Below are 16,407 nucleotides of genomic sequence, written 5' to 3'. Positions count from 1 at the left end.
GGGTCAGTGCTGAGTGCTGGCCTGGTGTGCTCGAAGCCCTGGGTTCCATCCCAACACCATAGACTAACCAAGGGAGCGACTCTCCACCAGGGAGGGAAAAGCAGAAGCAGAACTGTCAGGTGGAAACGCAGAGGACAGGGTGCACATTATTCTGCATCCTTTTGTTTTGGTCTTTAACATTTATACTTTCAATTTCTTAGATAAAAAATATTATGCCATACTCAAAGGTTATGTGTCTAAATTACTTCACTTAACAAAGTGAAAGTACACTATTTGTGTACACAACTCAAATTTATCCCTCTTTGTGGCAGAGTAGTATTCCATTGTGTATGAATACTACATTTTCTTTATCCGTGGGGAAGAGAACCCTGGGGAGCCAACAGAATAATGTGCAGGTACGGAATGGAGGCACTGCACAAGAAAAGCTAAGAAGGTGATCAATTTGTAAATAATTTGGGGAAACTGAGCCCCAGTGGGCAGGTACCTGATCCCAGCAAAAACAGAGGGCCCTGAAGTGCCTGTGAGATGATCTTCGCACTTCTCTCTTCCAGGCACAGTGCAAGTTGCAGCAGTGGTTGATATTATTCAGGAAAAAATATCTGCCCTTCAGAACCAGCAGTGGTACCTATCAGATAAAAATGGGTTATTACTTATAGTACTCTGTTCATATATTAACGGAAACGCTATGTGTCCCGTAACGCCCATGTTGTTTCCTCTAAATAGGCAGGGCTGGGGAATCTGCAGTAGGCTCTAAAATAAACATCTCACAAGCTTCCTGATTCTGTTGTATTTCCCTCCAAAATCTATCCTTAAAATGCTCACAGACCCCAAACTACAACATTAGTCTTTCAAAGACCTCCTATGGAGACTTTATAGGTTCTCACTCCAGAATGTTTTAATGAGAAAGGAGAAGGAACAGTGCAGAGAAGAACCATGCACACAGAGAACAAATCCACAGATGACAGGTAGAACCAGGACAGGCACAGAAGGTACCTACTCATACTTGTTACTAACACTGTAGAAAAAGGCCTGTTTATGAAATCCTTGTCTATGACAGTCTCTTCAAGGGTTTCTAAGTGGTTTACCTACTTCACTGCTTGGCAGATTCCATGTTTCTGTTTTTGTACCTGGATCTTTGATCCGTTTTGATTTGAATGTAGGACAGGGGGAGAGAGGTAAGTCTGGAATCATTTTTCTGCATGTGGTTAGCCTGCTCAGCACCGTTTGTTAAAGAGGCATTTTTCCCCAGTTTTCGTTAAAAAAAATTACGACCTTAGAATTATGTCAGTCCTAAGTCCTGCATAAGTCTTCTGGCACTAAATCTAGGATGGGTGCAAGGTGGCATTCCTTCCTGGAGGCGATTTCTTGGCTTATGCAGGTAGAATTTATCCTAATTTCATGGCCCATGGCCAAGTTTTTCTATCTTCATAGCCAGGGAAGTTTCGTCTCTCTGACTCTTCTTGTGTACACATCATTCTTTTTTTAGTTTTTATCTTTATGAGTCCATGTTTACAGAATATAATGGTTCCATTCCTCAGCAGGAGTTGGTGAACATACCTAACACAGCTTACTTCTTTTTTCTCCATTTCCTCCTCCCTCGAACTCTTAGTTCTTTTCCCTTTTGCAAAGGATCTGTCTCCTATTATCTATCTTTTATTTTGGTCTTTAACTTATTTATACTTTTGGTTTCTTAGAGAAAAGAAAATATGCCATACTTAAGGCCATGTGTCTAAATTATTCACTTAACGTTATGGTCTCAAAGTACACTGTTTGTATAGGCAACTCAAATTTATCCTTCTTTGTGGCAGAGTAGTATTCCACTGTGTATGAGTACTACATTTTCTTCATCCATTTATCAGTTGATGGATATATAGGTTGCTTTCAAGATATAGCTATTATGAGTTGAGCTGCTATAAACATGTGTATGGAGCTAGCACTGCAATAGAATATCATTAAATCTTTCAGGAATATATGTAGAAGGGCTATATATGGATCAAATGAAATTCCTATTTTTAATTTTTTCAGGAATTTCCATAGTGATTTCCATAGTGGTTGTGCTAGCTTGCATTTCCACAACAATGTCCTAGAGTTCTTTTTTCCATACAACCTTGCCAGCATTTGTTATTATTTTATTTCTTGATGGTAGACATTCTTTATGGGGTACGATGGAATCTCAGGGTTATTTTAATTTGCACTTCTTACACAACCAGAGATGCTGAATACCTTTTCATGTATTGATAGCCATCTGTACTTCTTAGAAGTGGACAAGGGTCCCTTTTTCCCCGCAGCCCCTCCAGTATCTGTTATTGGTTGATTTCTTGATGATAGCCATTCTCTCTCGGGTGACAGAATCTCAGTGTTGTTTTCATTTGCATCTCTTGAATGGCCAGTGATGTTGAGCATTTTTTCATATATTTATTTGCCATTTGTATTTCTTCATCTGAGAAGTGTGTATTCATCCATCAAGACTTTTAGAGGTAAATGGATGCAACTTGAGACCATACTCATAAGTGAAATAAATCAGACCCATATATGTATACAATACATTGTCTCACTAGTGTGAGAAACTGAGTGAGTAAATAGGATCCAAAATATACAATAGATATTGTAAATTGAGAAGAAACTGTTAAAAGAAAAAAGAAACTAATTAGGAGAAGGCAAAGAAAGGAAGAAAAAAGGGGAAATAATATATATGCACACAAGATAGGATAGTTACACAGCTAGTTTCTCTTAGATCACTGACAAGAAAGATTTGTGCTAATATTGTCTGGACATTACTTTAGGCCTATATCTTATACTCTGAGTAACTACTATGAAGACAACAATGCACAATACACTAATTATTGTTACTCTCCTATTAGCCTGATTTGAAACTCTGTTTTATTTCTGTTTTTTTCTTTCTTTCTTTCTTTAAAATAAAAAGAAACTGTGATGGGGGAAAGGGGAGAAAGAAAGGAGGGGAAAGGAAAAAATACACATATATACACACAAGATATTTAAGATAGTAATACATGTAGTTTCTCTTAGTTCATTGAAAAGAAGGGTATGTGCTACATTGTTTAGATGGTATTTCATGCCTGCATCTCGTATTCCGAATGACCACTATGTAGACAACAATATGCAATGCATTAATTATTGTTACTGTCCTTGCTAGCCTGTTTGGAAACTCTGCTTTATCGCTACTTTTACTTTTTTCTCTTTAAAATATAAATAAATAAATAAATATAAATAAATAAAAACAAAAAATAGATCTCTACTATATGAAGCCTGTAGGATTCTATTATTAATCCATTAGGGCAGCCAGCTTTATCTTTGCTTATATACACATGGGCACACATGCATACTCAAGCTTTTCTTAGGAAGGGAGTCATAAAAGTTGCAACACTTCAGCACTAATCATGAAGGTACCCTCCTTCGGTAAACAACACATTACAGAGTACAAGTTAAATGTCTTTGCACATAGCCTGTAGTCCACACGCTTTCACTTCATGAGAGGAAATAAAGCGCAGTCAATATAAGCACCAACTCTGGAATAAGTTCTTGCTGGGTTTCAATAGAACCTTAGTATTTGTTGGCTGTATGGTTGAAACAAGCTGTGAAAAGCTCTGTGAGTTTTCTCTCTTCAACTACAAAATGTTGTGGCACCAAGAACGGGATAGACAGGTAGTCTGAAGACATAGACTGATGTCAGATTACTTGATTTGAACCACAGTATTGCTAGTTACTACCTTGGCCACTTGAATGCACCAATAGGCAAGGGCTGCAAAGCTCGGAATTTGGAGCGCAGGGCCTGTGCTCCCTTTTTGGCTCCATTCAAAGGCATGTTCACCTCTGAGTTGATGACAAGAAACCTCAGGGTTCCTACCTTACAAGTATGCTTCCCAGGATGATTTGTCTGCATTTTATATTGATAAATCTGTGCCGTGTATCTGAAAGAGAATCCCAAATAGCATGAGTAAAATTATGGGGATACCACAAAATCTGGATCCAAAGGTCACACCACCACATACTGGCTCTGAGACGTGGGCTTGATACCTTTTTCTTCTCTGCCTCTTTCCTCCCTTTGTAAAATGGGATAAAGATGGCAAACTACTTCACAGGGTTGCTGTGAGGAGTCATAATTTTATACATGTAACACGTTTAACACAGTGTCATGCATATGCCATATCCTCCATGACCATTCCCTCCCATAACTCCCTTTCTTTGGTATCTATTCTTTATCCTGCTCTTTTATGAGAACTATAAGCTCTATGATCTCTACTCTTTGCAAATTTTTCCTGTAATAAGCTTCCCCTGAATTCTTAATTCTTTCCTCATGTCTTTGTACGTGTGTTCTGTAAGCCTTCTGAGCCTTTTATGGTCTGATCTTATCAGCCTCTATTTGGGCTCTTAAACTTATGACACATATTCATTCCTCACACCATGACAATACTGGTTCATATTTACTCCAGAAGAGCCATCTGCTAGGCTGAATTTAAAACAATAACATTGGCACATAAGGGGCATTATCATCAGATTTGTCATGAACTCCCATCTGAAAGCATTACCACATGCATTTGCAGATTTGAAAAGCCGTTTGATCGATCCCACTTTTGCAACACTGACCTGACAAAGGTGTTGGGCTCCATGAATACTAATATCTCTGTGTCAGCTTGCAACAGAGTTCAGACAGATTTGCATGGTGGATTTCCCTTTACTGAAGGCTACTGATTTAAATACTAATCACATCTTTTAAAAATGTCCTTACAAAAACATCTACATTGGTTTCTACTGACAACTGGGTACCCTGCCTAGCCAAGTTCACATATAAAACTAAACATCACATCAGTAAGTGACGGCATAGTACCTCAGATTTGCTGAGTGTATTTTGAAGAATTCTGAATATCACAATTCCCTGCTGGTTTATAGAAGCGTGAACCTATCTTGAATACATTCTCTTAACTCACTGTCCTCTACTTTTTCTGAGGTCTAACATTGGGAATGTTGAAGTAAATCTGGAAAGGCAGGACTGTGCCTCTAGAGAAGAAAGAGTCCCATCAAAGAGTCCCTTATATATTTTCCCAATACTGACAAAATCTAGAGCCTTTGGAGTTGATCCTTGACTAATGTCAGCTAGAATGTCTTTATGGTGGTAATTACTCAACTGAGTAAGAGAAAAAGCAAAGCCTCAAACATTAAAACGTAAAGAATGTTATGAAGGAGGGTCACTGTGATCAGGGCAAGGTAGAACAGAAACATTGTTACTGAGTTCAGGCAAGAAAAACAGTAGAAAGTGTGTGATTACAATGATTTCTGAAGCTCCAAATGAAGAATGACATGGTGTCACACTCAAAGGAAAGAGAAGGGAGGTACAGCAATGGAACACACAGGCAAAGAAATTTTAAAGGATCCATCCAGGATGGAAAGCATATGCCCAGATGGTAATTCTTAATCCTGCCTCTGCTGATTTACACAGGCAACTCCCAGAATAATGATTTTCTCCCATGACCAAGAGCAAATTTTTGGATTCTTGTCATGCAAAGGGTAGAAACAAATCCCATAATTCACAAGTCGTAGATTAAGGAATAATTCAGTTTAGCAAAGAGAAACAGCACAATGCCAGTGTTGGCAAGAGTGGGGCTCCCCTTGGCTCCACAGACAGGAGCCCTTGAGCCAGGACGTCACCTAGACATGGTTTACGCTCTGTTTAGTGAGTGAATTTACTCCATCGTGTCCTCCCATGTGCTTCTTGCCGTAAGACAAATGCGAAAATTCATCTCATCATTATGGAAAGGAACAGTCTCCGGGGCCAAAAACTCTGATTTGGAAATGTCAGCTCTTTAGCAAAACTATGTAGAATTAAAATTATGAGTTCCCTGCAGTCAGGACTTAGGAGTATCTAGGATCTTGGCCATCTGTAGGATTTATTACTGCGCCTGACACTCAGAAGGATTCAGCAATCATAAATACCTTTATATCGCAACCCAACCATGGCACCTGCCCATACTCTGCTCTGGTTCCACCTCTCTATCACCCAGAGAAAAGCTGCTCTTCCTGAGTTCTCTTCTGTGTAGCTGGTGGTGGGGGTTCCAGGGAGACCCTGATCTCACTGTGATTATAAAGCCTCTTTTGAGTGACATGTCATCTAGAACTTACTATAATATAACCCAGTGAATGTGCTCTCGCACTGTAGCTTGGAATCTACCACAATTTCAGGTTCACTTCTTGCAGACAGTGGCTGAAGCTAAGGCTGCACACAGAACTGATAACTGTTCAAGGAGGAAAAGAAAAATATAACGATGCCAGAGAACAGTCATTGTGAGAAGCTCTGATACTGAGAAAATAGTGAAGGGCATCTCTCCCACATTGTAACAGTCTGATTAAATGTTGAATTTCTTTCCATAGAAAAATAAACTTCAGGTCAACAAGAAGGGATCATGAGTAAGGAGAGTGATTGGGTGATTCACCTCATGCACCTACCATATAGCTCTCCCACTTCCTTGATTTGCATATAAGAACTGTGCGGGCACCCAGACACTACTGTCCCTGGACATCACCTCCTGAGTCCTCCAGGATGCACGCTGTCCAGCTCCTGTTCAGGGCCAGCCCTGCAACCCTGCTCCTGGTTCTATGCTTGCAGCTGGGGATCAGCAGCGCTCAGGAAGACACGTGAGCCACGCCCTTCTCCTCCCTGCTGAAAACTCATGGGGCGGTGGCGGGGGAGCTCCCTTCCTAACCTAGAAATCAGCATACCCCTTCTTGGAGATTTTTAAACTCTGGGCTCAGGGGCTCATGGATGTGACAGTGAGTTCCACTTCTCTCCTCTTTGGAAGGGCCATCAATCCCCCTCACATTTGCTCTGCTTGCCTGTGGAATAAGGCTCACCTTGTTCACAGAGATTGCAATCAACACATAGTTTTACCCCAAGACAGACTCATGCCTGTATTCCCAGCCCTCAGGAGGCTAAATTAGGAAGGTCACACATAGTTCAAGGTCAGCATGGGCTACATAGAGAGTTCAAGGCCACCTTGAACTACATAGCAAGAGCCTGTCTCCAAAATAACAAGTTAATCTCACTCTTATTCATTGAACCACAGATCATCCTCAATGTCCTTTGTTTTCTGCTTCATAAATTTTACCAGCTTTTCAGCTCCATAAACTTTACATTCATTGCCGCTCCATAAACTTTACCTTCTCATACTTTGCCTCACACCAGAAAAGGTATGGAAGTTTCAGCAACAGCTCTGTGCAGCTTTGGTGGGACTCAATGAAGGGTGAGACCCCTCCTACCATCACCCCACGGTCTGTGGTGCAGGTAGCCTACAGGAAGCTTAGATATGTTTCCTGTCCTGAAGCCAAAGATGACGACTATGGCGGGCCTGTAACTCAAGCGTACCCTGGGACCTTGTGGGTCCTAGTTTGAGAGAAGCAGAAAATTAGGGAAGTAAAATGAATTAGGAAATGGAAATAGTGTCCCTGTGGAGAAGCAGGAACACTCAGATAAACTCTGTGTTTTTCTCTCCAACATAAGGCTTGCAGACCTGTGTTTCTGGACCATGGTCCTGGAGGTGCTCTGTGAGACTCCAGCCAGATGCCCTGTCATGGAGGAAGCTGTTCAGGGTTCTTTCAAGCTGGTGTGATGGAGATAAACATCTCATAAAGCCCCCTGTGGAGATAGGTTCAGATCCAGATGTTAACAAAAAAATACATATGCTAATGTACGTTAATTATTTCCTGGTTTTTAAATATTTTGTCAGTGGAAAAAATGGGCATATTTACTTTTCAACAAAACTCAACCTACACAAAGTACACAAACCAACCAACACATAATAGTGCTTGGGGAGTCTGTGCTGAGCAGTTGATCCAGCCCCCACCATCCCCTCCCTGGCACTGTCCCTCTCCCTCCTGCCACCTCACGGTGTCCGCCCCGTCCCATGGACTGGTCTCTGACCTCTGTGCCCTGCCTTGCTCCCCCAGAATCAGTCGGAAGGCACTAATAGTCAATGTGGAGATGCCGAAGAAAGCAAGAGCAGGGGAAGAAGTCACCTTGAAACTTAAAGTTCAGACGGAATTGAGAGAATGCATGGTGGTAAGTAGAGACCTGCGGGAGTGACCTCTCGACAAATCTGACTCCTTAATTACGAATGCCAAATAACTAACCTCGAGTACAATATAGTTAATAATACATTATCAACTACGGTATGCTGCCTGAGCCTCAGAAAAACTATGAGATTGAGAAAGATGGCTACTTTTATCTTACAAAACTCTGATCCAGCAAGGTCTAGGAAGAATGCAAAAGGGAGAGCCAAGGGATAGGAATTAAGAATGAAAGAGAAAAAAAAAAAAAAAAAAGACCTGAGACCTAGTGGTTTCTCCAAGGTCCTGAGCATGGTACATTTCAAGTGGGGTTTAGGCAAGGGGTTCCTCAGAAGAGCACACTGCAGCTGCCTGCAGTAGGCTGAAGCAGCTGAGGAGAGGAGGACTGCAGCCTCTCTCCCTCCTCTCTGTGAGCTCTGCCATGAGTCTGCTCGCCTCTCACTCGCGCTCTGCTCTGCTTTCCCGACTCGCCAGTAGCCGACTTTTTCCCAGGCCTCCCCTGACCAGCGGAGAGCTCACAGGCTTCTCCTTTCCCAGCTCAGCACTTGTCGGTGGACAGTCCACTCTCTGAACCACAGCACAGGTTGTCAAATCACAGTGCACCTAACACTCACCCAGGGTCTCATCAAAACAAGGACTCTCACTCACGCTGAAGCACAGAGAGAAGCCACAGTGTCGAAATTTCTGACACAGTCTCGGGGCAAACAGAAGCTCCGTTGCAGAGACCATGCTTAGAGGAGCTTGGGGTTACGGCAGTACGTGCCACAGTTCCCTACAACATGGCCCTTCTGATTCAAGTGGGGTTTAAGCCCGATGATCAAGCAAGAAACAAAACTGAGAGCATGAAGAGACATTTTCAGTAAAATGCATTCTAAAAGTGCCGCCTCACCAGTAAGAACAAGATTCTTGCTCACTGAGCAAAGATTATTTCCGCTGTTTTTGTCCGATATCTCTGTTTGCCACTCAACATCTTGAATCACATCTGATGACATAAGGTAGAAGGGAAGCTGGATTCATAGTTTTTCAACTTTATATTTCATTTGCTGTAACCACAAATGACAATGAGGAAACTGTGTACATATCGCACAGATTAAATATTAGTTATATTGATGATCACAGTAAATAAGGAAGTTCCACTTCCATCCTTTAAAAACTGAAAGCTTTATAGAATTTGTGCAGATCTACAAAATAACATGTGATACTGTGATCCATAAAATTATACATTTAAGAGTCGTGCTAGTGCAATACAATAGAGTGATCTTTTTAAAACCTAAGTGCAAGTAAAAGTACAAGAAACTTCAGTGTGAGTCAGTGAGTTTGCAAACAAGAAAAAAACTTGTGTAAAAGCAAATTTTGTTAACTTTACTTAAGCAATATTCACTTGTAACTTTCAATTAAAAATGAACACGTGCTTTTTAATTTATTTTAATTTTTTTTGGTCTTTTTGAGACAGGGTCTCACTATGCAGTTCAGACTGGCATTGAACTCGCTTTGTAGCCCAGGCTGGCTTTGAACTCTCAATGATCCTCCTGCCTCAGCCTCCGGAGTGCTGGGATTACAGGCATGTACCACCATGCCTGGCTGTGCTTTTGAACATATTTATACTTCAAAAATTTTAGGAAAATAGAATTTTTTAATACATTTGAAATTTTTCCTACCTCATTTTCAATCAAGTAATGTTTTACAAATGACTTTTCAATAAAGTGAGGTCTTAGGCTAATTCTCATTTTATAATTAAAACAGAATGGATTAGTCCTATGGTTATGTATTTGAATATAAATATTACATAATACTTGAAAATTGGGCCAGGTGTGCTGTTGCACACCTGTAATTGCAGTGCTCAGAAGGCTGAGGCAGAAGGATCACTGCAAGATTAAGGCCAGCCTGGGTTACAGAGTTCAAGACCAGCCTGAACTGCATAGTGAAATCCTGTCCCAAAAAGAGACTAAAGTCTAAGGACATACCACCCTGAACCCACCTGATCTCGTCCAAAAAAAGACAAAAAAAAAAAAAAAAACTATTAACTTGAATAAAACAATGTTATCCAAACAACTGATTTTAAATGAATAAAGTATATGAAATTATTTATGAAAACTATTACATTAAAAAGAATGATAAAACTAATATAAAATTGTGAAACAATAATATATGTTTATTGATGCATAAGCTGGAAAAGCAATACATTTAAACTATAAACAAGTTTCATTTTATAAAGATATGATCTGTGGAGGCTGCTGTTGCTCAGCTTGAAGAAAGAGAAAAATCAAACTGTCCTAACCTCTGATACACCTGGCACTGGACAGGCTGGACATCCAAAGGATTCTGATTTTTTAATTGCAATGCAAGTGTTGAAAATTCTCATTTGTGGTGATATCTTGTTGTAAATCCAATTTTAAAAAGTAAGCAATACAAGGATAGGTTGTTTTGAGTACTAGTATTCCCCATGGAGTTCTGAGTAGCACTGAATGAGGAAATTTCCTATGGGGCTGAGGGTTACTCAGCGCAAAACTACCAGGGATCAGAGCAAGCTTCTGGGGTAGGCAAATGGCAGGTGGCCTCAGCCATGCACAGCCAGCCACTCTGATAACTCCCACATGATCAGGGCAGTGATAAGTGTAGGCAAAATTTGAGATGTTGCAGTCTATCAAATGCTATGAACCATTTTTCCTTATTATAAAATCACACACAGTGCTGATGCTACAATGTTGCATTAATGCCTTTTGTCACTAAAGGAATGTGAAATGTCAGCTAAACGTTAGCAAAATGAAGATGCAATTTCTTTTCATCAGTATTCACACAGAGTTCATGAATGTATCCACAGGTCCCTCTGGGTTAATAGGCCCGAGGATAAAATCCTCTGTTAACACTAACTAGAAGTTGAAACATACAATAATCTGAGCTCCTAAATTGCCGAGAATTCTCAAGTTGGAAAAAGGAAGGAAGGAAGGAAGGAAAGAAAGAAAGAAAGGAAGGAAGGCAGAGGGAGGGAGGACAGGAAGGAAGGGAGAAAGGGTCATGAAGTTAGAAGGGAGCACAATGGTGCCTGGTCAGTCTTACAAGGTTGGCCTTGGTGCCTACACCCAAGTTAACAGAGTAGAAGATCACGCAGGTCAATTCCTCCAGAATCTCACTGATAACTAAGGCCAGTCTCCCCAATGGACTGCCTTCCCCATGATGAAGTTGGTGGGCTCATTTGCATATTCATGTCCCCTCTTGGGCCATGTCCACAATTGAGGCAGGAGTTAAAGACAGGAGGAGAAAGAACCTGACATCAACAAGCCCCTAGAATGACTCTACCAAAGAGGTTTTCCTCCATAGCTCTGGGCCACCTCAATCTTCTTCATCTCTTGTGTTTCTTCTTTCAATACACCAAATTTATACTGATTCTTTTCTGCCCACGAGATTAAAGCTTACCTCGAGAGCAACAAACCAACTGAGGGTGCCTTCAACTATAAATACACCACCTGCCTCTGTAAAGATTACCCAAGAACCTTGTCCTGGGACATCCAGACCAACAGTGAGTACAAGCATTGTCTAAGAGAGGGGCTGTCCACCAGGGAGGGAAAAGCAGAAACAGAATTGTTAGGTGGAAGTGTAGAGGGTAGGGTGGGGACGGGAACCATGGAGAGCCGATGGAATGATGCCCAGGATCCAAAAGGAAGGAACTGCTCTAGAAAAGTTAAAGACAGGTAATCAATTTGCAAGTGATTCGGGGAAACTGAGCCCCACTAGGCAGGTACCTGATCCCAGCAGAAAATAGAAGACCCTGTGATGTGTCTGAGATGATCTTTGTGCTTCTCTCTTTCAGGCACCTTACATATTGCAGCAGTGGTTGACATTATTCAGGAAAAAAATATCTGTCCTAAAGATGATGCAGTGATACCGATCAAAGGAGGTCGGGTTGCTGAAATTAGTACCCTGGTCATAGAGTAGTGGAAACCCTTCTGCATGTCACAATGTCCATTTGGTTTTCAAAGTATGGCTGGGGAATAAGCTGCAAACTCTAAAATAAATTTCTCACCACCTTCCCTTGTTCTACTGTACTTCCCTTCAAAATCTGTCCTTGAAATCCTCCCAGAGCCCCAAATTTCTAGAACATTAGTCTTTGAAAGACCTTTAATGGAGGAGACTTTATTGGTCTCACTACATATTGTCTTAAAGAAACAGAGAAGAATGAAAAAACATTTTCACAGAGAACATTAACTTTTGCTCTTATCTTTATAATTTCTTTCCTTGTACTGGCTTTAGATTTGGATTATTCTTGTTTTTCTAGGATCTTGACGTTCATTTTTAGGCTATTTATTTGGCCTTGCTCTGTTTTACTGATGGAGGCATTCACAGATATAATCTTCTTTCTTAAAAATTTTTGTCATTGTACAGTTGAGAACAATACTTTTTTCAACAATGGAGGAGAGAAACCTTAATATCCATATGGAAAAAACTAACCTTAGTACTTATCTAAAACACAAAACAATCCAGAGATCATATAAAAAATTTTTTAAACAAATGAATAAAGCAAAAGGACCTTCTAGAAGATAACTAACATGACAATTTTTGTAAATTTGGAGTAGAAAAAATATTAATGATAAAAGGCACTGAAAGTGTAAACTTTAAAAATAAGAACTTCTGTTCATAAGGAGACATCATTAACAAAATGAAAGTCAAGACAGGGAAGAGGAAGTGATATGCAAAAAATATCTGAAAATATGAAGGGAAATTCTACTATCAATAAGAAAAGATAAGTATCCCAGCCACAAAATGGGCAAGATCCCTGAACAGGCATTTCACAAAAAGAAATATACGACCTTCAGACAACAAGTGAACAGTATAAATCAATTTTTGATCACATAAAAAGTAAAAATCAAATCAAACATGCTTCACTACTAACCCAACAGAAAAGCCAAGACTAAAAGGATTGACAATAACAAATACTTGTGAAGGCATTCTGAAGCTCTCTACTAAATATAAAGATAACATACCCTTTACTTGTGTAGTGATACAGCAACTTCACCAAAAACACACCCTTTCTTCCTGGGTGCAGATAACCGACTTTCCCCATCTTTTGTATCATCTGTGATGGCCGATGACTAAGCTGTTTCGAAAAAGACAGAGGGAATCAACCACTTCAAAATCTACAAATACATATACCCTCCTCCTTATCTTAGTTACTTTTCTCATTGCTGAGACAAAATACCCAATAGCCAAAGTTAAGGTAGCAAAGCTTTATTTAGCTCATAGTTTGTAGAGGTTTCAGTACATAATCAGCTGGCTCCAATACAGGGTGGCACATGGAAGAGGGGTAAACATCAATGACAATGAAAGACAGCAAAAGCAACAAGGGAGAGAAAGAGAGAGAGAGATGCCTCTTTCTGTCCCTTATATTGTATCCAGTCTGCCCGGGATTAGGGTGGTGCCAACCCAATCAGTGAACTAATGCAGTAATCACCCACCTTTAATCCCAGCACCCTTAATCCCAGCATTGCACTATGAATCAATCACACACTCTAGATTCAGCCACCTTCAAAAAGCCTGCCCCCAGATCTACATGAGGCTTTGGGGGGAACAACTAGACACAAACCATAAGAATCCTGCATTCTCTCTTCTACCTTTTAGCAACCAGACATGTATGTCCAATGTGACCTTGGAAATGACATCAACAATGACATTTTTAACACCACAGGCACATTTAGCCCCTTTTCTCTCTGACAGATTTTATGTGAGCTACAGATACATTTCCACTGTATGAAGCCTCTAAGATTTTATTAGTAATCCATTAGGGTTGCTAGTTTTATAGTTGCTAATATGTGCCCACATGCACACACACATGTACAAGCTCAGGCTTCTCTCAGGAGAGTTCTGATGCAGACTGCAACACTTCAACAGTGATTTTGAAACTAGCCTTCTTTGGTCAACAGCTTATTACCTACTAACTGAAGTTAAATGTCCTTGTTCAGTTCCTACAGCACTCATGTTTTCACCAATTAAGAGGAAATAAAGAGCTGTCAGTAGAAGTGCCAACTCCAGGTTAGCTTCTCACTGGGCTTCAATACCACTTTCATATTCTTAGCTGTGTGACAGGAATGAGCTCTGAAAATCTCTGTGAGTTTACAGACTATAAAATGTTGTGACAACAAAAACAAGACAGATAGGTAGTGAAAGGACATAGACTCATATCAGATTAGTTGACGTTGAATCTCAAGCTTGCTAGTTACTAACTTGACCATTTGAGCACACCAACAATCAAATAGTCCAACACCCAGAATTTACAGCTAGACAGCCGACATTCCCATTCTGGAACAATATACAGGTGTACCCACCCCTGAAGTGATAACAAGAAGATTCATGATTCCTAACTTACAGATGCCTCTTCAGGATCTTTTATCTACGTTTTATATAGACAAATACATGTTAGGTTTCTGAAAGAGTCTCTCAAATAGTGTGAATAAAAAAATTGGGGATACCACAAAGTGTGGATCCAAAGTTGACTCTACAAGTTACTAGCTCTATAACATAGGCAAGATACCTATCCCTTCTGTGTCAGTTTTCACAATTGTAAAATGAGATAAAAGCACAGCTTACTGTCTAGGATTTCTGTGGGCATTCAATGATCTGATGCACCTAAAATATTTAACACAGTGCTGTGCAGAGGCCATGTCCTCCCTGAGTACTGGCCACTGCAAGTCCCTTTGTCAGCCATTCTATACCTTGCTCTTTCATGAAAACTGTCAGATCTATGATCAGTCTTCTCTTTGCAAATGTAGGCTGTGATGAGCTTCCCCTGAATCCTTAGTTCTGTTTTCTGTAAGCCTCCTGAGTTGTTTACAACTTGGTCTTATCAGCCTCTTTTTGGTCTCTTAAACTTGAGAGACTTGTTCATTGCTTACAGTGTGATAGCCTTGCCTCATATGTTCCCCCAAAAATCCAAAGGCTAGCTTGAATTTCACAATAATATTAGCAAATAAGTGCAATTATCATCAAATTTGTCATAAATGCCATTTTAAAAGCATTGCTACCTATGTGTAATCTATAGATTTGAAAAGCCATGTAGATTCTATCCTGCTACTGAAATACTGGCCTTTCAAATATAGTCAGCCCCATGGGTAATGATATCTCTATATCGACTTGGAATAGACTTGGAACACATAGACTTTTGCACATGGATTTGCCTATGACCTCCTCTTAAGCCAAATCCAATGAAAATAAGCTGTTTTAACTGAAGGCTATTGATTGCAATGATAACCACATCATTTAAAAGTATATTTATAAAAGATCCAGATGATGTTTACCCACAGCTGGGTAATATGCCTCGTCATGATGACACATAAAATTTATTACTCACCAGTTAATGCCTGCATAGTACTTACCATTTTTTTAGATATTCTGTATGGTTCAGAGTACCCACAACTCCCAGATGGTTTATATGAAAATGGGAGCTTTATGCTCTATAGATTTCCTTAACTCCTTATCTTCTGCTTTTGCTGGCAACTGCCTTGTTGGGGGTGTTGCAGATAAATCCTGAAGGGAACATCTGTGCCTTCAAATAGGGTGAGCCCCATTAAAGAGCTTTTCCTACATTTTCCCAATGTGGACACAGTCTAGAATCTTTGGCCTTCTTCTTTGGCTAATCTTACCTAGAGTGTCCTGATGGTAACTACACAAATAAGTAATAGAAGAGCAAAGCATTAAAAATTAAAACATAAATGAATGTTTATGAAGGGGCATCATTGCCACCATGACAAGATGGTACAAAACTTCCTGAGTTGAAGGAAGAGAAACAGTGTAGAAATCATCTGATCACAAAAATAGCTGAAGTTCTACGTGAAGAATGACATGGTATCCAACAAAAAGAAAAGAGTGTGGAGATATGGCAATAGAATAAGCGGTAGAAGAAATTTTAAAATATACATCTTGAATCTGAAAACATACATGAAAATGTTAATTCTGAACACTAGTGCTATGGCAGTACATTTGGACAACTCCTAGTACAATTTTCTCTAATGTCCAAAGGATCTTTCGGGACTCTTACCATGCAAAGGATGGAAATATATTCAATAATTTACAAGTCATAGATTAAGGAATAATTTTATTTAGCAAAGAGAAATACCACAATATCAGTGCTGGGAAGAGTGAGTCTCCCGCTCGTGGTTCCCTGGAAGGAGAGCTTCTGGCGCACAGGGAGCTGTGGGTGGGGAGCGCCAGCCTTCTGGCTGGCTAGCTTCCTGCCTGCTGGCTCCCAGAGGGTGGGCCCCCGGCACACAGGGAGCCTGGGGTGGGGAGCGCTGGTTTTTTGGATCTTTGGACTGGCGACTCACTCCCAGCCTCGTGGTTCCC

The 16,407-nt window shown here is 40.3% G+C and overlaps 1 protein-coding gene across 1 annotated transcript; it reads left to right on the top strand.

The window, feature by feature from the left end:
• The first annotated feature begins 6,508 nt into the window (after positions 1-6,508).
• Positions 6,509-12,009, top strand: LOC102028430 (prolactin-inducible protein homolog). Its single transcript, XM_013504916.1, has 4 exons — positions 6,509-6,648; positions 7,963-8,068; positions 11,479-11,593; positions 11,885-12,009. Exons 1-4 carry the CDS (start codon positions 6,554-6,556, stop codon positions 12,007-12,009), a joined length of 441 nt encoding a protein of 146 aa, XP_013360370.1. The 5' UTR covers positions 6,509-6,553.
• Positions 12,010-16,407: the final 4,398 nt, after the last annotated feature.

The sequence above is a fragment of the Chinchilla lanigera genome, unplaced genomic scaffold (genome assembly GCF_000276665.1).
Source record: "Chinchilla lanigera isolate Chin_1 unplaced genomic scaffold, ChiLan1.0 scaffold00093, whole genome shotgun sequence".
Taxonomy (NCBI): Eukaryota; Metazoa; Chordata; class Mammalia; order Rodentia; family Chinchillidae; genus Chinchilla; species Chinchilla lanigera.
The sequence above is the reverse complement of the archived record's forward strand: the minus strand, read 5'-3'. Positions and strand labels throughout refer to the sequence as shown.